This window comes from Trifolium pratense, linkage group LG4 (genome assembly GCF_020283565.1).
Source record: "Trifolium pratense cultivar HEN17-A07 linkage group LG4, ARS_RC_1.1, whole genome shotgun sequence".
In the NCBI taxonomy this organism is placed as follows: Eukaryota; Viridiplantae; Streptophyta; class Magnoliopsida; order Fabales; family Fabaceae; genus Trifolium; species Trifolium pratense.
This window is the reverse complement of record NC_060062.1, coordinates 27,798,415-27,822,775: the sequence shown is the minus strand read 5'-3', so window position 1 is coordinate 27,822,775 and position 24,361 is coordinate 27,798,415. Positions and strand designations below refer to the sequence as shown.

At 32.5% G+C, this 24,361-nt stretch overlaps 1 protein-coding gene and 1 long non-coding RNA gene across 6 annotated transcripts in view; one reads left to right on the top strand and one right to left on the bottom strand.

The window, feature by feature from the left end:
• The window catches only part of LOC123920155, a 15,464-nt gene extending 5,215 nt beyond the window's left edge, over window positions 1-10,249 (top strand). The window contains exons 3-4 of one of the 2 annotated variants that reach the window (XR_006813557.1): window positions 5,380-6,002; window positions 6,363-10,249. This is a non-coding gene — a long non-coding RNA (uncharacterized LOC123920155). Of the gene's footprint in view, window positions 1-5,376; window positions 6,003-6,362 lie in introns of both variants that reach the window. The other variant, XR_006813558.1, reaches the window with a different exon arrangement.
• Window positions 5,175-24,361, bottom strand: LOC123920154 (MADS-box transcription factor 23-like). Of its 4 annotated transcripts, none has more exons than XM_045972339.1 (9): window positions 24,280-24,361; window positions 23,576-23,803; window positions 10,559-10,637; window positions 10,232-10,293; window positions 6,067-6,166; window positions 5,946-5,987; window positions 5,832-5,873; window positions 5,508-5,668; window positions 5,175-5,427 (listed from the first exon to the last, which is right to left on the bottom strand). In XM_045972339.1, the coding sequence occupies exons 2-9, from the start codon at window positions 23,755-23,757 to the stop codon at window positions 5,409-5,411; spliced, it is 687 nt and encodes a 228-aa protein (XP_045828295.1). In that variant the 5' UTR covers window positions 23,758-23,803; window positions 24,280-24,361; the 3' UTR covers window positions 5,175-5,408. The 4 variants fall into 4 exon arrangements, with proteins under 4 accessions (XP_045828295.1, XP_045828296.1, XP_045828293.1 ...); XM_045972340.1 differs by having other exon boundaries at window positions 5,175-5,424; XM_045972337.1 differs by having other exon boundaries at window positions 5,175-5,668.

The following is a 24,361-nucleotide window of genomic DNA, read 5'->3' as shown; positions in this document are numbered from 1 at the left end:
CATACCAAGAAAAGATCTCATGGATCCCAAGTCCTTGATTTCAAAGTCTAATGCTAATTTCTCTTTTACTCTTGCCATTTCAACTATATCATCTCCAGTAAGGACGATATCATCAACATAAACAATTAGGACAGCAATTTTTCCATCTTGGGAGAACTTTGTGAACAAGGTGTGGTCAGCTTGTCCTTGAATGTACCCTTGTTTCTTCATGGAATAAGTGAACTTTTCAAACCAAGCTCTAGGAGACTGCTTTAATCCATACAAAGACTTATTTAGTTTGCATACATTTGATCCAAACTTGTCTTCAAAGCCAGGAGGAATGTCCATATATACTTCTTCTTCTAAATCACCATTGAGAAAAGCATTCTTAACATCCAACTGATGTAGGGGCCAATCTAAGTTAGCAGCAAGAGACAAGAGAATTCTGACAGTGTTTAATTTTGCAACAGGAGCAAAAGTCTCTGAGTAGTCTATACCATAAGTTTGAGTAAAACCCTTAGCCACCAATCGAGCCTTGTACTTTTCGATTGACCCATCTGAATTATACTTCACAGTAAACACCCATTTGCATCCAACCGTCTTCTTGCCATCCGGTAGTGTCATAACACTCCAGGTTTTGTTCTTTTCAAGAGCTTTCATCTCCTCAAGTACAGCTTCCCTCCACTTTGGAACTTCTAGAGCAACCTGTACATTTTTTGGAATCTCTACACTAGACAATTTTGAGGTAAAGGCAGAAAAAGACGAAGACAAATTTGAATATGATATAAAATTGGACAATGGGTATTTAGTGCAAGATCTAATAGGTTTTCTAACAGCCACAGGATCATCGATATCGGGATACAAAATACGACTCTCAGAAACAGAGATAGACTTACCTTTTCTTTTTTTAGGAAGTTGATCATCCCCCGGTTCAGATTCATGACAGTGTTGAGATGTGGACTCATCACTTTCTTTGTGATTCTTTCTCACAAAAACCTTTCCTTTCCAAGTCTTGTTTCCTGCTTCAAACCTATTTATCTTTATATGACTCATTATTTTGTGGCATTTCAATTAGATCATCATTATCATTGTTTTCAAGATTCTCATTGTTTTCTTCATGAGAAAATGTAGGCTCGGATTCACCAAGCTCACTACTCATAACAGGAGTAGGATTAGATAAAGAATCATGGCCATTTTTCGTTGGTGCAGAAGTATAAGTCTTAGAACTTTGTGATACCGGCAAAGATAAATTATTAAAAAAACTCATGTCCTCAGTTTGAAACGAGTTAAAAAAACTCATGTCCTCAGTTTGAGACGAATCTTCATTTAAATTTCCCCCCTGAAGATGCGTGTCAAAAAAAGGTTTGTTTTCAAAGAATGTAACATCCATGGTGACAAACATTTTCTGATTTTTTGGATCAAAACATTTATATCCCTTCTGGGTTGGAGACCCAACAAAAACACATTTTATAGCACGCGGTTCAAGTTTGCTAATATTCTTATGTTCATGAACAAATGCAGTGCAACCAAAGATTTTTAAGGTCAAATCGTTTGAAACACGATCATTAGGAAAACATTCTTTGAAAATATGAATTGGAGTTTTAAAATTAAGAACTTTGGAGGGCACTCTGTTAATTAAGTATGCAGCAGTTAAAACTGCTTCACCCCACAAATACTTTGGTATTTTACTTGCGAAAAGTAAAGCTCTAGCCACCTCCAACAAGTGCCTATTTTTTCTTTCTGCAACTCCATTTTGTTGGGGAGTGTTAGGACATGAACTTTGATGCACAATTCCATTTTCACGAAAAAAATCACTCAACATTGTGTTAAAATATTCTTTGCCGTTATCACTTCTAAATACTTGAATATTTGTTTGAAATTGATTTTGCACCATTTTAACAAAATCTTTTACGGCCTGACAAACGTCAGATTTCCCCTTTAACAAGTACACCCAACAAACTCTTGAGTGATCATCTATAAATGTGATAAACCATTTTTTATGAGAAAGTGTACTCGTTCGGTTAGGGCCCCAAACATCACTGTGAATAACAGAAAAAAGTTTTGATGGTTTGTAGGGCTGTAATGGAAAATGAGAACGATGATGTTTTGCAAATTCACATGCTTCACATTTGAACAAAGATAAATCCTTATTACGAAATAACTCAGGAAATAAGTGTTTTAAATAAGGAAAACTAGGATGACCTAATCGTGAATGCCATAACATAACATCATCATTATTATTATTCAGAACTAAAAAAGATTCAAAGCATGAACTTATTGGTTTGGAAGGTAGTTGTGATTCAGGTTCAATGTCGAAGTAGTAGAGTCCTCCACTCTCCTTAGCACTACCAATCATCTTCCCCGAGTTCAAATCCTGAAAAACACAATGAGTACGAAAAAAATTAGTTTGACAATTTCTATCTTGGGCTAATTTACTGACAGACATGAGACTACAAGATAGATTTGGGACATGAAGAACATCTTTAAGGGTTAGACTTGGAGACAACACAACCGAACCTTTACCCGCAATGGCTGAAAAGGATCCATCCGCAATTTTTATTTTATGGTTACCTGCACATGGTCTATAAGAAGAAAACAGAGTAGAATCACCTGTCATGTGATCACTTGCACCCGAATCTACTATCCAAGCACGACTGGGACTAACACTAAAAAGGGCAGAAGTACCTTTGGGGGCAACAGAGCCAGAAAGTGTGTTAGATTCAAGAATTTTGTACAGTCTGTCTAGTTGTTCCATCGTGAATGAAAGCTGAATTGAAGAAGACTGATGCTCTTGATCAGAATTACTGGCTTGGAATGTATGACCCTCACCTCCACCTTTGTTCTTCTGATTTGAAGGTCGCGGAAGACCATGTAATTTCCAACATTGAAAAATAGTATGTCCCAAACGATGACAATATTTGCATTCACGACGATATTTGAAAGTGGATGATCGTCGTCGAGAATAAAAAAACGTCATAATTAATAATCTTAGCCAAGTAGTACCGGGAGCAGCAAAGGAAAAGTAAAACCGGTGAACAGTACTCGTGAACAGTAATCACGTGAACAGTGCCAACGGATGAACAGTGTGTATGAACAGTACCACGGGTGAACAGTACGTATGAACAGTACCAACGAGTGAACAGTTCACATGAACAGTGCCAGCGAATGAACAGTGCCGCACATAAAATCAGTTGCCGTGGTCAGATTGTAAACACGAAGGCGGCTAGGGTTTTGCGGAAGCGAGACCCCCAAAATCGGGAGCTCTCGATACCATGTAGAAAATAATAAGTGAATACTGTTATATATTATTCCTCAGCTCAAGGCTGGTTTAAATAGGAAGAGTACAAACATAAAAGGAAATAATAGATAAGCTTAGAATCTCCTAGAAATAACAAACTAGGAAACTAAATATTTTCCAACAGTTAATATTGAAGCATTCATATAAATGAAGAATGATAATATTCAACGAACCAATTCTAAGTACAAAAATCACAAAAAATCTAATCAAAGACACCAAAAGACATCCTTTGACAATCACAATATTTATAATCGATCATTCATATAAACAAATAAAGATAATTCTCAATCGACCAATGCTAATTGCAACAAGTTCCCATCAACAACCACTTATCTATAAGCAATTACGTACCATCTCGGGGCTGAGTTTGGCCAGCTCCAACCAATTCGGTTTCCTTAGGGATTTGTACTTTTGTATGGGAGGATCATCAGAGTGTGGTGCTATATCTCACCTTTCAAGTCGATTTTATAAGGATGAGTTAAGCCCAATCTATATTCTAAGATGGTATGAGAGCCAATCCTAGATCCATTTGGTCACCCATTATTGGGCCACCCAGCTCACACTAGATGTCTAGTTTTAGGCATGAGCACTCTGTTGCGAGTCCCACATTGGATGTGATATGACCTTAAAAAGTGTTTATTAGTGGGAGACATTCCTCAACTTACAAATCGGTTTTATAAGGAAGTTAAGACGCTTTTTCATTTATTTTTACGTGGGCAAAAGTTAGAATCATAGAGGGAGTAAGTTGAGCTTTCCATGTTACAGGAATTGCCATAATTGCCCTGACAATTGCATTTGAAACAATATGCACATACCGTGCATATAGTTTATCCAATGTACAATTTACACAACTTATTTGAGCGGCTGATGGTGAATTTTGATTTTATTTTATTAAACACAATATACATATGTTGAAATTACGCATGATATAGGGAGATATAAAATATTTTGCCTATGCCTGCAAGTTTTTTAGGAGTTCAAACAAAATCCATTACCAGTCAGATAATGTAGGACAATTTAGAATAGTTTGCATTATACAATAGTCTTTTCTTGACTTGAAGCATGTAGAATGGGTGGACCCATATACCTTCTGAAATTCAACTTGTTTAGAAGAAAGGGGAGGCAAGGGTTGAATTTTAAACTAGTTAGGAAATTAGGCTCTTATACCAGGTCAAGAACCCACTCTGAGAGTCTTTTGTTGTTTGGTGAAGACTCATTAATGATTTTATATCCAACATTAGGGGTAGAATTTTGAGATAGCAATGATTGCTTTCTCCTAGATTGAAGATCTTACAAACAGAGGGAAATTGGCATAATAATGCTCATTTATTTGGCTATATATATCGTAACAGTTTTGGTTCTGATTCTGAAACTGGAATAGCCATGATTGTAAAGTTTTCAAGAAAAATGCAAGTTTCATGTTCAAGCAGTGAATTTTCTTTTATTATCATAAATTGAGTTGCATATGGTTTTGTTCCATATATTAGTTATCATTTCATATTGAACTGTCCCCCTTATTGCATCCCTTTTCTATTTTTAACTGTTGGTGAGCCACATTGCATTAACGTGGTGCTGTAGGCTTTTATTTTCAATTTTCCTCTCTCCCTTTTAAATGTTAAAATATTAAGTCAAGAAGTCCAAAATGGTGGTCAATGTTAACCATTCATTTTTTTAATTAAGAGAAAATTAGGTCTAAATTTTACGGGTATGTTAATTTATGTTAATAGTCATTACTTTTCATGCATTGGTGATTAAGTTCATTTTGCTGGAATCTTTATATTCCCTATGCATTGATTTTGCCCAGTATGTTACCAACATCATGGATGCTTTAATAGTTTAATATGAGCTTTCACCCGTTTGAAGTTAGTGATAAATTTTTTAACACTAGTAAAATGGATTACACATCTGCTCAATTTGGAGAATTTCTTTGTTGAGTCTCAGCTCCACACGATGCTTCATTGTTCATCACACATACATGCTACATTTTTTTTTGTTTGTGGTTCATAATTTCAAATTAAATTCATTTGACGTAAATGGTTTGTGGCCTATATGCCACATTGATGTTTGAAATTAAAATCCGACTCCATTTTTCTTGATAGCAGGCGAGAAACACAGATCTCCAGGAAATGCATCAATGCAATTGTAGTCTGCTGAAGCAATCAAAACATTCTGATGTCAATAGTTTTTTATCATGATCAATGTTCTACTAGCTAAAGGATCAAAATCATACCCATGTTTTGTAGTTCCTGAGGGTGCTTTGTAGTGTTGTTGCTGTGGCTGGCTGAGCTGGAGATTCACAGGCACGTCGGAATCGTCTCCTTCTCCTATGCCTAGACCATCTGTGAGAACAAAATTTCTGTTTGTTCCATTCTTATCTTTTGTTCCATAGACCTGAGTTAGTGAAAGTCTCTTTTGGAGATCAGAATATAACACCTAACAAGGTTGCCTCGTTTAAAAAGTTCAAAATTTAGTTTCAGATTATTTTAGTTTCTATTGCCATACAAACCAATATGTTCTTTTTCAATTCCGTATTTTCTTGACAAATTAGGTTTACCTTCCTATATAGTTCCACATTTTCTTGGTGTATGATGTCTCCCTGCAGAATATAAATACATATTTTAATTATAATGAATAACTAAGTTCTTAATTTCTCTGTTTCAGGACTGACCTTTCGATTTAGTTCTTGTATTTCATCCATAAAAAGTTGCTCCTGTATAAGTCAATTGTATGTGAACTATGGTATCTTTAGATTCAAAGTTGATAACTGAATTTTTGACATAAATGCAAACCTTTTTCACACGAACACCACGGAGGCTGATTTCCAATTGGTTCTCTAAACTCTGTAATTCTTTGACTGTCAAACCTGATAATTCCCCGCCCATTATTTGCCTGTACAATCATGCTAATTATGAAATGTTTGGTTTGGAACCTTAAATCTTAGTTTACTATCTTGGGTAGGCAATGAATGTATAATCCAAAAAGATTTTGTTTAGTATTATTATTAGCTAATATTTGAAAGATACTTTCATTTTTTTTTTTTTTTTTTGTAACGATAACCTTACCAACACTTCTGTTGTCTTTTCAGGGTTGTTACTTGGAGAGGTAAAATATATCTAAAACATTCCTAAAGTCTTATCAGTATCCTTTGAAACAAAAATCTTATTCCTTAAGATTTTCTTTCTAAACTCTTTGAAGCAATGAAGTAAACCTCAACAATTGTCTTGCTCATTACATTATTAGACTGTTTGAATATGGATAAGTATTGGCCACAATATAATATGGCTGTGTGGCTGAAAATTTTGTTGCACATCTTCCCAACGGTGTCTTTGTCACTATGCAAAATCTGAACCAACTAGGTTGTGCACAATTCTAGCCATCTTCACCTGTGTTATCTTTCTAGCAGGTTTCATTTAGTCTTTTTATCTTCCGAGTCATTTTATTAAGTTGCCTTTTCAACTACAGTTTCTGGAGAACACATTTTATATTTTGTTTTATTAAGGTGGTTGTGAGTTAGAAGGAATCTCCTTTATACCAATTAGAATATTAGTCAACTGTAGTTATGATAATATCTGTTTAATAGCTTTATAGTTAGTCCTTGATTAGCTCCTCTACTTAATGCACTCATAGCATAACCTAAACACATCATTTTTCCCAAAACACTTTGTTTCAATAAGAACAAATGTTTCAAACTGATAATCAACGCACTTGAATCATTTTATTTTCTTAGTTTCCAATTAATTGTTATAATTTAATTCAATTTTTAAGAAAGCACCATTTTGCATCATGCATGGTAACCAGATTAACATGCTAGAATTCGGGTTGAGCCCGACTCAACTATACAAAACTAACTTGCAAAATAAGAGATGTCCATCCACCACTTATAAACACTTTTTAGGTTAATCACATCCAATGTAGGACTCCCAGCACACACACCCTCATATTCATGATTGGACATCTAGAGTGTGCCCCGATTAGATTAGGCTCAAATACAATAGTATAGTTCAACTCGAAATCTAAGTAAATCTTATGAAACTGTCTTTTATATGGTGTAGAAAGTCCCGTCACTTCTCGTTAACACTTTTTTAAGCTCATATCACATCTAGTATAGTACTCTAAACTACATAACATAATTTATTGCATTGTGTTGATAGCCTATGTAGTATTGTGTATTCTGTGTTGGTATCAGACATTTTTGGTAACTGTAATGGACCAATTTTCTGAAAAGTTAAAAGTTATTAGGGATACATTAGGTTTTATGTCTCTGCTAGAATATCTAGAAAAAAAATCTGAGAAATGGTGAGAAGTGGTTTTCATATATTTCATTGTATGCATTAATTGTTTCACTATTGTGTTGTAGTTGCTACCTTGTGATGGTGTTTTTTGAACCCTAGCCACTATCACTTACTCCATCCAATCTTAATCACTTTATGGAGTGAATACTTAGACTTATGATTCAAGTAATTAGTCTCAGTAGCCTGCTTGTTTTGCATCTCTAGTGGGTCCATAAACGATTATGACTATAACGAGGGAACTTCATTAGAGAAGAATGATGCCTGTGAGGCATTTGATTGTAAGGCCTCCTTAATTTTGATTTGGAACACAACGATTCCTGAGATGAGAACAAACTATATGCCCTTTATTCTTGGCAAATTTGCTACAATTTTCTCCAGACATTCTCCCAAGACAACCATTTTTAACACCAAGTACATACTATCAATTACAAATTAACCTATGGATTGAGTTGGATAAATATAAAAATTTGAAAATAGAATGTAACAAGAATGGTTTCACATTAAACAAGGTTGTTAAAAGGGTTTGATCTCTGTTAAAAAAAAAAAAAAGACTTGATCATTGAGTTTTTCTTTGGTTTAAATTTGGCGCAGACACTGTTCTGGTTCTACAATCTTTGATCGAAGGAAAGTCATAAATAAAGAACTTGTGTTCTTAACCATTTAATGCATTTGGCACCATCCTTGGGGATTTATGTATTATTTACCCTGGTAGTGGTTCTACTAATCACATGATCTTCTATTCCCTACATTTATCTTCTTTATAAACCCTTCTTTAATAAACATTCATATATATATAACTATATCTGTTGAATTCCATCTCTTCTTACACTTAAATAATGTGTTCCTTGTTCTCAAAATTTCCAATAATCGACTGTATTTTGACAGGCATACCAATTAAGTATGCAATAACGTTTCTCTATTCTCATTGTGTCTTTTAGGATTTTGTTTGGGAACCCGATTGGAGTTTCTAAGGAACAGGGAAAGTTGCATTACCTCTTTGGTATGGGCTGAATGTTGCCTCGCTTGTAAGTGACTACATCATGTAATCATTCTATCAGTACCTTATTTCTCAAATTTTCCTTCAATACAAAATCATCTTGAGTATTCTCCGTTTTCTTCGCTCAAATCTACACTTTCATCAGGTATTCCTTAGTCAAGTTTTAAAATTGTCAAATTGGTGAGTTTTCTTAACATTATTATGTAACTTTTTTCTCTTAGCTCTTCCACTCATCATTTCCTATTATTTATATACATAACCTACCTTACTAATCCAAACTTAACCCCTCACTCTAACTCCCTCAACTAATAAACTTTATTAGACTTACAATAGTTTGATGTAAAAAATGTTGTCCTGGAGCTCCGAAAATTGTATGTGAGATTTCCGTTGGATACCTCTAGTGGAAAGAATAATGCTAGCAACACACTCTTTAACAAACACACTTCAACACACTCTCTTTTATTGGTTGAAATTCACACGGACCCCATAAAAAAATGTGGACCCATATAACTTTTATGGGACCCATATAAATTTTAACCAATAGAAGAGAGTGTGTTAGAGTGTGTTGCTAGCACTCCTCCTAGTGGAAATAGCAGGGTTTACATCTGATTGGATTGGGAGGTTTACAAAAAATTACAGTTTCTTTGGGATATAAGCGAAGTTAACACGATGACACCCTCATCAGCTTTTCTTTATAAACTGCCTAGGAGCTAAACTAACAGGTTTACATATGTAGTTAAATCATGCTTAAACCAACTCCAACATATGTTAAACAAACTAACAGTTTTCAATTTTCTAAACAATACCATGACATGCTTGTCAAACCAGATTACAAATTCCAAACCAAAATACCAAACCAAATACCAGATACCAATCTAGATTATATACCAAAACAGATTAATATATATACCAATATCAAAAACTCATTAATTAATCTATAGACTCTTCAAGGAAAGTTACAACCAGCAATACATAGAAAGATGTATCTTTGAGGAAATATGTCCTGGATTTTTGCAGAAAGATGCTCAGGCATAAGTTTACCGGTTTACCTTTACCGGTTTCCCATTTAGCAGAATGATAGGATGGAAAATAATGAAGAGTCCATGATTGGTAAATTCTATAAGGAAAATAATATACTTGGTGTATACAAAACTTGATTTAGTATATGTTGTATTATTGCAAGCCAGTTCATGCTTGACTACTGGTAAGATATTTGCAAAGTCTTACAGGCCATGCTTGACCGGGAAAGAGATTTGCAGTGTGAATCAGATTCACCAGCATCTAAGAATCATGCTTGGAAGTGGATTAGTACGAAAGGGTGAAAATTTGACCACGGAGGAGTAAACAAATGCTTATACTGCAGGTTGAGTACAAATGCAAAATTTGACCATAGAGATGTAAACAAATGCTTATTATGCAGGTTTAGTTGCAAATACAGGGTGACACTTAAGGTCAAAATCTAGTAACATCACATGAAGGTAAGAGATAAAATGTAGTTGTTTGGTCAGGTGTAGGGGCCAAATTTTGAGCTATAGCGTAAGACGTTATTCTGGATTGAGATTATATTGCATGACTATAAACTAATTGTATTATGAATAAATAATTGAGAAAACAAGAATTAGTGTATAAATTAGTGGCAAAAAAACATATATCAAAAGGGTGTACCGGTGACTTTCTTGCAAATTATGCAATTGTTGTCTCAACATTGCTGCCTCCCTTTGCCAAAACTAGAAAACGGAAGAAACAAAATACATTCTGGTTATATATTAGAGGTAAATGATTAACCAAATACAAATACGTCTATCACAATAATCATTCAACAGAACTCGTGGGGATTCAAAGTTAAAATCACGAGTCAACAACAAAACATTCTTGAGGATGAGTACAACATCGATGAAATTCAAAGTTAAAATGTCAACCCGAAGACAAAAGCTTAACACAATTATGTGATCTATTCACCTGCAAATATTGGTATAAGATATTTATAAATACCTTAATTTCAGAGGATGAACTCCCAAGTTGATTATGTTCTTCTTTTGATTTGATGTATCGATCAATTACTGATCTCATGCTGGAAAAAGTCATTGAAAATTATTTTGCATAAGATATTTGAGCTGTTGACTGCTATACATTCAATTCAATCAAAAAATTTAGGTACATATACTGCATGCAGATAGAATATATTTATTTCCAAATCCAATAATAATAATGTAAAACTTGATACAAGTAGCAAGCTGTCTAGTGAGCATAGCTCAGTTGACTGGGGATCGAACCTCGGTCATCCCACTTATCCACCATAAAAAGTGGAATTTCTAGCCACTAGGCTACTTGACCAAAAAAGAAAAAAAATACAAGTAGCAAGCTGGCGAGTATATTTTAGGAGTAACAGATTTGGAGATGCTTTAAATGCAAATGTAGTTCGATTTCATAGACTTTATAGGAGCAACGCGACTTAATTTCACAGTAATTGCAAAAGATTTCACTTTCATAATATAAGCGATAAGTTTCACTTTCTTTCTAATTCTACTCTTTATTTATCGAAAAACAAGTGGTTTTGGATTAGTTGGCCCTAAATGGTTTCAACCATGCTTTTACGTTTTAACAAAGATTTGGGTATATCTGTGGTGATGATAATTTTAAAGCAACAAAGTCTTGGTTGGAACGGGGGTATTTCCCCACTACCCTCAAGGATACGAAATTTGCCTATTCCGAAGTGTGACAACTCATATTCTATGAGATATATCCGACCTATTTCTTGTTGTAATGTGCTATCCAAGATGATATCGAAAGCTAATAGATTGAAGGAGTGACTGTAAATGTGTATTGGAGGACCAGTTTGTGCTTGTGGAAGGTAGATCCATATTAGATAATGCTCTCATTGCAATAGAAGTAATTAACGCGTCAAAGACCTGTTAAAAAAAAAATTAATGCGTCAAAGAGAAAAGCTAGAGGGAGGAGAGGTGAATTGCCATTTGGAGATTAATGTCGGCAAAGTGTATGACATGGTGGATCTTATTAGCTAGAGGGAGGAAAGGTGAATTGCCATTTGGAGATTGTGAGTGTGGATAGTATGCAATCCCCTCTAATTTGTCCTCTTTGCTTGCATCATGCCAAGGAGGATGATAGACACATTTTGTTTGAGTGTGATCAGAGTCAAGAGTTTTGGAGTGCTGCAGGTCTGAGTCTGGTTATGCAGTAAGTTGTGATGGATGTGTGTTCGATAGAGTCACGAAACAACAAGTCATATGGTGTTGGTGGCATGGGGAATATGGAAAAATCAGAACAATTGGGTGTGGAATGAAGTAAAGATTAATGACATTCAGATTACTGTGCAAGCTAATAAGATGTGGGAGGAGTGGCATAATATACATTTCCAGTGAACAATACGGAGGAATGACAGTTTGAACAACTCAGCTAGGCAGAGGGAATCCCCTAAGTAAAAGGCGGCTAATATGCAATGTCTATGCAAGTTTTCGTGACAGTGTTACAAGCATGGGCTGCTACTACTTGCGTGACAATAATGGTATGTTTTTCAGAGTATAAAAGCAGGTTTGAAGGAGAAGTTGAAGCTTTGCTAGAGGCAGTCCAGCGGGTTAGTAATTTGGGGCATCAAAGAGTGATTTTCGAAAGTGAATTGCAGTCACTTGTGGAAGGAATTTACTCTCATATAACTCATAAGAGAGGTGTGTGTGTGTTTAGTAGTTTGGTTTTCCATATTACAAGTATTGTATCTCTACTTTCAAACTTTCAGGTAAGTTTTTTTTTTTTTTTTGTTTACAATGAGCTGAGGATCGAACCCAGGACCTATAACATACTACTCAAATCCCTCACCACTAGACCAAACCTAGTGGCTTAACTTTCAGGTAAGTTTATCAGACAACAAATGAACATGGTTGTTCGTTGCATAGTTAGAGGGGCCGATTTATGATTTAGTCATTGTATCTTTGATTTTATATATTTGTGTTTTGCGAATTATTTGATTATTCACGATTGAGTTTGGTTTGACAAAAAAATGGTTTCCATATGATACAATTTTTATTACATTTTTCTTCCTTCATGAATGCGAATTGTTTGATTTCCGGAATCCTTATTCGGGTGTTTGTTTGGTTCAAATTGACAAATCAATTTCAATTAATTATAAATTAAATCAATGACTAGGTCATTAACATTATATTAATGATATTACCAATTAATAAAAAAATAAGCCTTCTTGATATGTGTGTTTTTCTCAATGTGTTCCTTATATATAGGACCGGAGGGAGTATTTCATTGTGAAAACTTAGTAATTTGATCAAACTTGGTTCATCCTGTAACTCAATTCTCAATACAATAGTGGTGTGTTCGTCAAAAGTTTGACTAGACTAAGCCAAACTTAAGAAGACTATATAGTATAATCAAATTAACATTTGTATATTTTGGTGGTTTCGGCGGGACTTTCAGAAAATGTTTTAAAAATCGGACCGATTATCGAATCGATAAAAATACTAGGTCGTTGGTTCCTTAGTCGAACCAATAGGTCACTGGTCGAACCGCATGACTAAATTGGATAAAACCGAATAACTCGGTTAAATAAACCGTTCTCTATAAAAAACTATATATGTATTAAACCCGATGACTCGCTCTCTAAAAAATCATAACACTTAAAAAATATGAAAATTTTAGAATATGATAATTTTACAAGTTTATTCATTAAATTTAAATTCTAAACATAGCCTTCACTCACACATACAATAAAATAATACAAAATACAAATTCAAATAAATTTCTAACAAAGTCTAATAAAAAAATATGGTGTGGAAAAGTTGAGCAAGTTTTTAATTTTTTTTTCTCCCTAGTAATGGTTAAATTTCACCCACTTTTTATAAAGAAAACCCAATGATAAGTGGGTAATAGAATAGTAATATAAATTACCTCTCTTAATAACAACTCATTTCTCTCACGTTTTTCTTATAATATTTTTTAATAAAGTACTCCCTCTTAATATGTTGTCCTTTTATTTTTGAATAAATTATTCATCTCTTAACATATATAGATGGACTTTGCTTCAAAAAATAATATATGGGCTTAAACTAGTAACAACTCAATACTCATCTCTTAAAATAAGTGATAACTTGCGTTATTACACATAAATAAAGACCAAATTCAAAGTGTTTTAGAAGGATTTTACCTTGAGAAATGAGAAAAAGCACGTTATGGAGGTATTTTATCAAGGAAGAAAGAAGCTTAACTTACTTGGGTTGGTGCATTGGTATTGGCTTGGGAGTTGGGAGTGTGCTCCTCTTGAGGTCTAAGCTTCGATTCTCTCTGATGCCAATTTGAGTGGGCTAATTTAGCTTATTCAAAAAATAAAGGAAGAAAGAAGCTTTAACTTTGTGTTGAAAGCCTGTTTTTCGCCCCAATTTTGCCTGGGCGAATCTGGTGCGAAATTTGGTGATTTTATTGAACTCTCTGTCTTTACGCGTGGAAAATTCACCTGGGCGAATTTGGCGCGAAATTTTTACGCATTAGTTCGTTTGGTGCGTGGTTTGTGTGGAAGACTGCTTTTCACCCTATAAGGAGTTGTCACGTGTTTAATGAAATTTTGCCTGGTCCGAAATTATTACGCCTGAGGCGAAATTGGCGATTACAACTCTTTTGATCTATTATAAAAAGGGAAGCTGTGTTATTAGAAAAGGGTTCTATTTTTGGTTTGAAGTTTGGTGCACCTGCTCCATTTTGCAGTTCTAAGCTCGATTTCCACCATTCTTGAAGCAATTCTCCACTCTAGCAAGATTATTCACCATGATTTCACCATCTAGGAACCTTGCAAGATCTTCCATCATGTGTAGCTAAACTCATAAAGGTTGGATCTATTGTGATTTGTGTAATTTGATCAATGTAATTGTGATTTGGTTTCTAGTGAATGTATGAACTTGATGCTATTCAATTAATCTCATTCTTGATGCTTTTCATATATTGATCACATATGTTTTGATTTGAGAGTTCAATTTGCTATAGAATAGAGGTTGAATTTAGACCTAGATTAATTGTTCATGGTTCAATTGTTTTAGAGATATTGAATTGTTCATTGTGATTTTAGGATCAATGTTTTCTAAAACCTCAAGTAACTACAAATCTTACTAAGAAACTAGGGAGTTGTAGTTAAATGAGAGGATTAAGCACCAAGAAATTGGCTTTATTCAACGTTATTGATCTATCTTAGCATCAATGGATTATGTAACTAGAATTCAATCGATTACCAAATTACACGGAATCGAATGAGGCGAAGTAGATCCAACCGCTTAAAAGACCTTGTGAAACAATCTTTTGACTCAAATCTTCGCGAGAAATATACTTTACAAAACTTTTCCCCAATCATGTTATTTTTGTCAAAACTAAAGTTTGAAGTTCGATTGCGTTATATGAAATAAAACAATCCCCGAGGATGATCATTTTATTACTTGGCAACTATATAGTTCACTTGCTATAAAAATCTATCAATAAGAGTAAGACTACAAATTGAAACAACCCTAATTATCTATTATTTGTTGTCAATCACCTACCTCATCCTCCTCCTCTTCTTCTTCTACTTCTCCAAAATTTCTTCTTCACTTCTCCCTTCTCTGATGCTACTTCTATTCCCACAAGCATATATCATTAAAACTTATGAGAAGTAATAACATAATTATGAAATAGAGAATTTTGACTCTAAAATTGTAGGAATAAATCTATGTTATAGTTCCAATCTTCTCCTCCTTCTTATTAATTTCTTCTAAATCTCCCCTCTATGTTTCTACGGTTTCTAGTTTTATATATGACCCCCTTTTTTTATTTTTAAATAATGCAATTAGATTGGTCGGGTTTTCAAAAAACCGCCGATGGTTTTTTCGAGTTTGATCGGTTTTATTCGGTTTGTTTGCATAGTCGGTCCATTAGCGAATCAACACAGTGACCCCTCCAGTTCACGGTCCGACTGACCGGTCCGATTTTTAAAACAATGTTTTAGTAGAAATCCTCCAAGTTGAAGGGTTTGCACTAGCTATCGGGTTGATTGTGAACTAGTATAAACTTCTTGTGTTGATCTTTCTTTTGTTTTAAATTTGCAATTGTTTGAGTTCTTTCAAAAATATTTGCGCATAATTTTTTTGAAAAATGATTTTTAATAGTAATAATAATAATGAAATCAATATAAATTAAAATTATTCTACAATTTTTTATGCATTTGATGTAAAGTTAATTAATAGAGAACCTTCTTTTCTCAACCCTAGTTTATTCTTTTTCTTCATCCACCAAAGAGGGGTGGTTTTTGGGTCAATTTTTGATCCAAAATCACCCCTCAAAGTTGTTTTTCGTTTCACATTTGTTTGTTTTGATTACTCGTTTTTGTACGGTGTGTTTTTGTGCAATGTATTTGTTTGTCCCGTCTTTGTGCAGTGTTTATTTGTTTCAGATTGAAGGATTAATTCCGATATACTGCAGATTCAATCAACGTCAACTTTGGTGTCATCAACGCTACAAATTCGGAGACATGGATATTCCGGATACTTCAATATAGTCATATTTAAATTTGTAGGCATATGGAATTTGCTGTTTTATGCTATTAACATGAATACTGTGAGTTTGCTCGCAGATTTATCCTTTTAGTTTTTAGCCACTTTGAATTTGTATTACATCGATGTACTCTATCAATTTGAATGAATGAATATAGTTTATTTTAAGTAAAAAAATAGAAATAATAATAATGGAACACAATTGTTGGCTAAACTCTCTTTTGAATTTATTCTCTCAGAATGTTTTCTCTCCTATTATGTGGAAATATTCAGCACAAGTCAAATATGGAAAAGATTGAAAGTCTAATGCACCTTTACTATGATAAGAATAAAGAGCCTTAATAAGAATAACAAAGGCTTGTATTTCTTTTGTAAATGTACTTCACTCGAATTATGTAGCGGTGTACTCGGTTTGGGTTGGGGAGGATTTGGCTCAATCCGTTACCCAACCCGTTCAATATCTAATGGGTCGAGTTCATCATCAAACCCGCACTTTTACTATCAAATTCAAACCGAACCAACCCGATTATTAACAGATTGGGTTGGGTTAGCAGATTACTCATAAAATTGAAAATATTTTTTTTTTTGTAAAAAATTCAATTTTTAAAATCTTCTAAAAAACCTATAATACAATTGTGACGCATTTCTAACACTTAAATTGAATAAGACACCCTCATTTAAGTTCAAATAAAAATTCATCCTTAATCATAACACTTAATAAACTAAACAAGAGTAGCAAATTTTCAAAAAATACATCATTTTCATGACCGGGTTGGGTACACATGTAAATGGGTCCAAAAACTCAAATCTGACACCCAAACCAATTGCTTATGGGTATGGTGGGTTGGGCCGAATTCTACCCGCAAATAAATAAATGGGTTCGGATAAATAACAGGTTGGGTTGGATTGGGCCGACGGGTTCGCGGATTGACCCGCACTCATGAACACACCCCTACGTGTAGAGAACTACATAAACTTAAGCATAGGTTTGTTAGTAATAATGACGAGCAAAACAGAGTAACAAAGTAGTTTTCTCTTATAGTAATCAATCTTTTTTCTTTAGACATTTTATTTCTTCATACAAGTTTATTGTTCTAGCTAAGTTATTTTGTGTTCAACTTTAGTGAGACCTATTATTAGAAATCTATCTAGATCACCAGTATAATCTGAATCAACAAACCCGCTTATTTGACATGTATCTCCACCAAAACACAAACTAGTGTCAATGGTACTCTTTAAATACCTCAAAATCCATTTCACTGCTTCTCGATGCGCCTTTCCTGGATTCACCATAAATCTACTAACAACACTTAATGCTTGTGAAATATCCGAACGTGTAGACGCCATAGCGTACATCAAACTGCCAATTGTACTAGCACAAGGTACATTTTTTATGTTTGCCTTATCTACTGCTTTAGTGGAAGATTGGTTACTAGAAAGGTACATATTTTTATTTGCCTTATCTTCTGCTGTAGCGGAAGATTGGTTAATAGAAAGCCTAAAATATGGAGCTAATGGAGTATTCACTGACTTAGAATCTTTGAAAGGTTTGGAATCTAAGTCGGTAGACAAACATAAACAATGTACCTTTCTAGTAACCAATCTTCCACTACAGCAGAAGATAAGGCAAATATAAATAATGTACTTTATGCTAGTGCAGTTGGTAGTTTGATGTACGTTATGGTGTGTACATGTCTGGATATTTCACAAGCGGTAAGTGTTGTTAGTAGATTCATGACGAATCTGGGAAAGGTGCACTAGGAAGCAGTGAAATGAATTTTGAGGTATTTAAAAGGTACCATTAACACTAGTTTGTGTTTTGGTGGAGATACATGTCAAACAAGCGGGTTTGTTGATTCGGATTATGATGTTGATCTAGATAGACTTCTAATAAACTTGAGCATGAAATAATAGACTTCTAATAGAATAATATAAATAGGTCTTACTAAAGTTGAACACAAAATAACTTACATAGAACAATAAACTTGTATGAAGAAATAAAATGTCTAAAGAAAAAAGATTGATTATCACAAGAGAAAACTACTTTTCCATCAATTTCTAAAATGTCTAAATAAAATGTGTAAAGGTGCATTAGACTTTCAACCTTTTCCATATTTAGCTTGTGCTGAATATTTGCACAAATTAGAAACAAAACAAAGTATATTTTTATAGCCTGTAACAAATAGATGACTATAATTTAAGAATAATTTGTCTCCTTTTCCCATCAATTTACTCTGAGTTATTACGTACTCGCTTTAATTTCATAATGTATGTATTCTTATTTTTCTCTCCTTCTAAAGAGAAAATATATTGATCCCCCCTTTCAATTTAAGTAAAGGGATCCACTCGTCCATCAGCATTTTTGCAAAACATGTACTAAGAATATACTTCGTAGTACAAGTTTTGCATAAGAGTTGCTGGATTGATGAAACCCTCCACCTAAATCGGAAGGGGGAGATTGATGGGCTTTCCTCTTTAGGAGGAGGGAAAAAGAAGGATCGATAACATCACAAATTAAAGTGTGTACGAGATAACTTTTAGTAAATTAATGGATTATAGCTTTAATACACTCATTAGCTATAAATCATACCTTTTTTTTTCACCACCAGTATCCAGCTCATTAGACCACCTGATCTAATTCGGAGGGTCAGTTCTAGCCTCAAGTGTTTCAGTCTTCTCCCAATTACAATTGCGGGCGATCGAACTATCATCCTCCCTACCAAATTCAGCCCTGATCGCCACTAGATCAACTAATGTAGCTATAAAATCATATTTTGTGTCATTTATAATCATGGGAGAGAAAACCTTTTGAGAGAAAAATCCAAAGGAGAATTTAACCATAATTTATGCTGGTGAGATTGTAATTAATAACTATTTTTGTATTCTCATTAATTTTCAAAGAAAAGATTCTTTGTAACATTTTAGTAAAGAAATGGAAACTTCCATTGTCATAATTTTGATGTATAAATATTTAATTTTTGTCGCCATTTTTTTTTTGATAAGAAAAGGAATAATTTTTATCGCCATTTTAAAAATGTGTGTTTTTATATTGTGTATACCTTCCAATGTCTATAATTAATTAATTATATTATGGCTCGTTTGGTGCGCAGGATAGGATATACAAGCAGAATAATGATAGGATAGGATATCAGCAGGATAACAGTTATCATTAGTTATCATATCTTGTGTTTGGTGCACACATGATAACAAACATGATAACTATTATATCATATTTTTAACACATATTTGCTCATAACAATATGAAAAGATACATAACATATTTAAATGACAAAAATACCCTTGTAAAACAATTGTTATTTTTTAAAAATTATAGTGCAATACTTTGAATTTTATAAATAAAAATATAAATAAGTAATCAAATAATTTTATAAAATTTAATTTTTTTTTTTTTGTGAACTAAGAGCATAATGACATCAAAAGATCCAGAAGAACTCCCAACTTAGTTAAGCTAAATAAATATATGATATATCTCATATGTAAATAATAAAACTACCATTGCAAAAGAACTATATTTAATTTGTTATAAAATTTAAATTAATATCCCTATTTTACAATTTTTAATAATTATTTTATTAATTTTCAGTTTCTTATTTTAAAATATATTTTATAGAATAAATCAGAAAAAAATTCTTATCATATCCTGCTGGTAACCCAACTTAGAATTTTAACTAGAGAAACATGATAGGATAAGCTTCAGGATTAACTTATCATATCCTGTTGTGTCACCAAACACTGGATTGAGACAGGATATGATACCGTTATCATATCATGTCTTATCCTGTGTATCAAACGGACCCTTAAGGTATCATTTCTTAAAACTAATTTGTAAACATAAAAAAGTACTTTTATTTGTTTTTGGAATAAAAAGTAATTCTCTTTTGTTAAATATCAAAAGGTTTTCGTTGTTACTGGTGTATTAGTTAGTTTTGCTAATGATAATTGAAGCCAATATATGAAATGATTTTATCGTTACCTTTTGTGTAATCTACTTTTGTACTGTATTTGAGTTGAAATACTCGTTGTTCTCCCTTTTCTTATAATTGTCTCTTTTGTTGGTAAACAAAAAAAACTTTAAAAGGTTAGTTTTTTTTTTTTTTTGTGAGCTTAATAATTTTTGCTAGATATAAAGGGGTTACTTATAGGGATACGATCAGGCTATCGCCTTTCATTAAAAGAAATATTATATTTCAATTTTTCAAATATAGAAAAAAGAGTACAATACTATTTCAAAATAGAAAAAAGAGCTCCATATCACCTATACAGATGAAAGACTATTTTAAAAATACAGTTTTCTTTTTCTTTTCTTTTTGTAATTTTTTTTAATGGCTAAAAATACTGTGTTTAATGTGCCACTTAAAATTGGTACTTTGTACTTATCTCTTCTCTTTTATTTATATCCTACCTCTGTCCTTAATTATAAGACCATGTTTGATAAAAATATATTATTCGTTCACCTTGTTTTGACCATATTTTTTTAATAATATATAAATGTAAATATTAATTAGTAGTATATATGATCTTGTTCAATTTGTTTTGATGAGTATTTTCAAAATATTAAATTTTTATAAATTTTACTAATAGACAATTAAAAATTTTAGTGATTAAAATTGTGTATTGACATACTTGTAGTGATTAAATAGGGCCTTATAATTAGAGACGGAGGTCGTAATATATTTTAGCCTCTTCAAGAAAAAAATATGTGCCTCTTAAAAAAAGTTTAAGTGTGTGTCCCCGTGAGTATAGCTAAGTTGGTAGGGACAATGCATATAAAAGGCAGAGATTGAGGTTCGAACCCTAATACTCCCACTTATTCACCTTTAAAGGTGAAATTCTAGTCACCGGACTACTGGACCGAAAAAAAAAAAAAAAACTTTAAGTGTGATGTGAACCTTTATAGTTTTAGTGAAGTCCAAATTAGACATGTTATTTCTATTTGATGTTCCCTTAAAAAAATAATCAAAGGGATAAACAGCATTCAATTAAAGTTAGATAATATTATTGCATACCATTGCATACATGATACATTGCCCTAAAGTCGAACTTAATCATACCACGGTACCATTCATGTGTGTTTGTACTTTGTATAATATTATTGACCAGTCTTCGAAACTACATTACTACAAACAGTTTTATAACATCAATTTGAAATATTCAAGAGCATTTTCTTTAAGGGGACACTTTAGGTGTAATTACAAATTTTCTTATAGAAAAAGATTGTACTCTAAATAAAAATATAGTGTGGATTTGAGTTGATTGAAAACATATATCCCTCCATGTCTTATTTCTAAACTTATAAAATTTTGATCCCTCGCATAAATTTTTTAATGCACATGAACGCTTATAATATTGATCTAATCTCACATTAAAAATATATTGATCTAATCTCACGTTAAAAAAAGTTATGCTAACAAGTATCCTGAAGTTACTAGTTAAAAAATAAAAATATGTCAAATTGAAATTGGTATTAAAAAATACAGTTTTTATATTTTGAAAAGATATATTGCATAAGTTTCAAAGTTAATTTACTGTATTAAAGTTTACTTAACTAATGTTCTACAAAAATTAGTTAGCATTTTTTTAAAAAAATTAGGAAAAACTAAAATATGTCATAAAAGTACATGTTAATGATTCAAAAAAGAAAATGTTTTATCATAATTCATGCATATAATTCACTTTTTAAACTTAATCGTAAATTAATTACACAAAATTTAAGAAAATATTTCTAATTTTGGATTCTTAACATCAAGACCCAAAAAAATATTTATCAAATTTTTTTGTTTAAAAGAAAATAATGATCAAATCTTTTAGTTCAAAATTATGACAATATAGATCAAATGGATAAGGATCTTCTTAGTACTCCCTCCGGTCCTTATTATAAGGAACAATTTGGAAAAAACACACATACCAAGAAACCTTATCTTTCTTAATAAAAATTCTAAAATTTTACAATCTATTCCAAAACTAACCTTGGTGTATTAATTTATCCTTAGGGAATACTATATCACTCTAATTAATGCATAACTTTGGAATGGATACAATTTAATAAGGGTAAAAATGGAATTGTAAGAATAAATTTAATGATTGTTTCTTATAAAAAGGACCAAATTTTTTTTCCAAATTGTTCCTTATAAAAAGGAACGGAGGGAGTATTTAAGAATTAGGATATTTTATTTTAGTAAGCTTAAGCTACATATTTAAAACAGAAAATATAAATTAAACACATTGAATCTACCGAATAATTATAATTATATCTTAAGTCTTATCACTTTTGCATTAATAATATTGAGATCGTTCCATTTATTTATTAAAAATTAAAAACAAGTGTTTAAGACTGACATTCCGTACAGTTATTTTTGTTTGGGACAGTGCAATACCCAGTCCTAAAGAACATGGATGCCTCTGATTTGACAGAAACATCAATAATGTTATTTTCTTTATTAAAGTTTCAGATATGTGAAATGTTAATTATGTCACCACTTTTTAGAAATGTGAATTTTTACATTCAATTTTGTGCCTTGTTTTCTGCTAATCTATGAGCTTGTATTAGGACTCTTGTATTCATGTTTTGCAGCTTTGCATTGCCTTCATTTCCTAGTGCCAAATCTTCTGTTACAACTTTGTTTGTAAGTTTGAAAGAGAGGGAAGAGTTTTGAAAAGAAGGAACAAGTGAATAGAATACAAGTTTGAAAGGGGATAATTTTGGAAGGTCATTTTTTCATAATACAAAATTCTAAAAAAAATTAGATTTGAGTGTTTTTTTAGAGTTTATATGAATTTTTTAATTTATTTTATGTTATTATTATATTCTTAAAATTAAACCCGCAAACAAAACCTTAATAAATTGTTTTTTTGTAATTTTTTTAATATAATCTCTTAAATTTTTATTTTTTTTATAAGCAAATTAATACAAAGTCAACATTATAGTCGGATGACTCTATCCACCTTGTATAAAGAGTTGCAGAGCTCACACCAAATCATGTGTTACAAAGTTGGGACATAAATTAATGCGCATACTAGATTGGGGTTAAGTTAGGAAAAAAATACTTAGTATTATCCACCTATTTCATTTCAACTTAAATGGAGAATCCAAGGGACTCCAACCTATGAAACTATATAAATCACAGGTTCGCATTCTACTTCCAAAACAATTTTCTCTAAAATGAAACTACTGTCATAATGCCAACAAGCCCAAATATGTCACATATTAATACACTTCTTCCAACTTTCAATTTGATCGATGTTAGAGAAACTAAAGCTTCACTGATTCACATTTAAGAACTTAAGCTTTAATTTAACAAGTAACAACAGTAATTAACTGTCATATTTATTACAAAAACAGAAATGAAAATTGAAAACTAAACAAACTTTGCTATATATATATATATTCGAATCAGCATAGAGTTTGAAAGTGCAAATTAATAGAAACTTAAAAGTAAATAAGATCTAATTAAAGAGTTACCTGGTACTCGCGAAATCGTAGAGTTTTGCAGTGCTAGAGAAGATTACAACTCCAACTTCAGCATCGCACAAAATCGCAAGTTCCTTTGCCTTCTTCAACAAACCATTCCTTCGCTTAGAAAACGTAACTTGCCTGCTCGTTGAATTATCAATCCTCCTTATCTGGATCTTTCCTCTCCCCATTTCTATCTCCAAAAAACCCTAACAAACCAGAAAAACACTACTGTATCTGCAATCAGATCAAACAAATCAACACTTCAATATCGCTTAGATTAACAATAAGTAAGAACATAAAATCAAAAAACTTAATCAAAACAGCTTCTCTAAAAGAAATTTCAAAAGAGCAGATCCAGCGAAACTATAAATTATTATGCAATTTTTTGTTGCATTCAATATAAAAAGAAAGGAACGAAGCATGGAGGAAAATCCGATCAATTTTCCGAGAAAGTAAGAGAAAATCTACAGAAGATGAGAAAAAATAAAATAATTTCAGAATTAGGTTTTAAAGTAAAACAAAAAAAATCAAAATCAAAAGAGTAGACTAAAAAAACGAGTAGATCCTTCAATACTATAAATATTGCAGTTCAATAGAAAGCAACAGAAAATGGAGGAAAAAAATCGGATCAATTTTCCGAGAAAGAAGGAGAAAAGAAAAATTCAAAGAGAGAGAGAGAAAAAAAAAGTAGAGAGAGAGAGATAGCTTACTGGTGCGGAACGCGTTGGTTGTTATAACAGACAAAGCGACTGAATTGGTATCACAGTGAGTAGCTATATAAGGAAAGTGAAG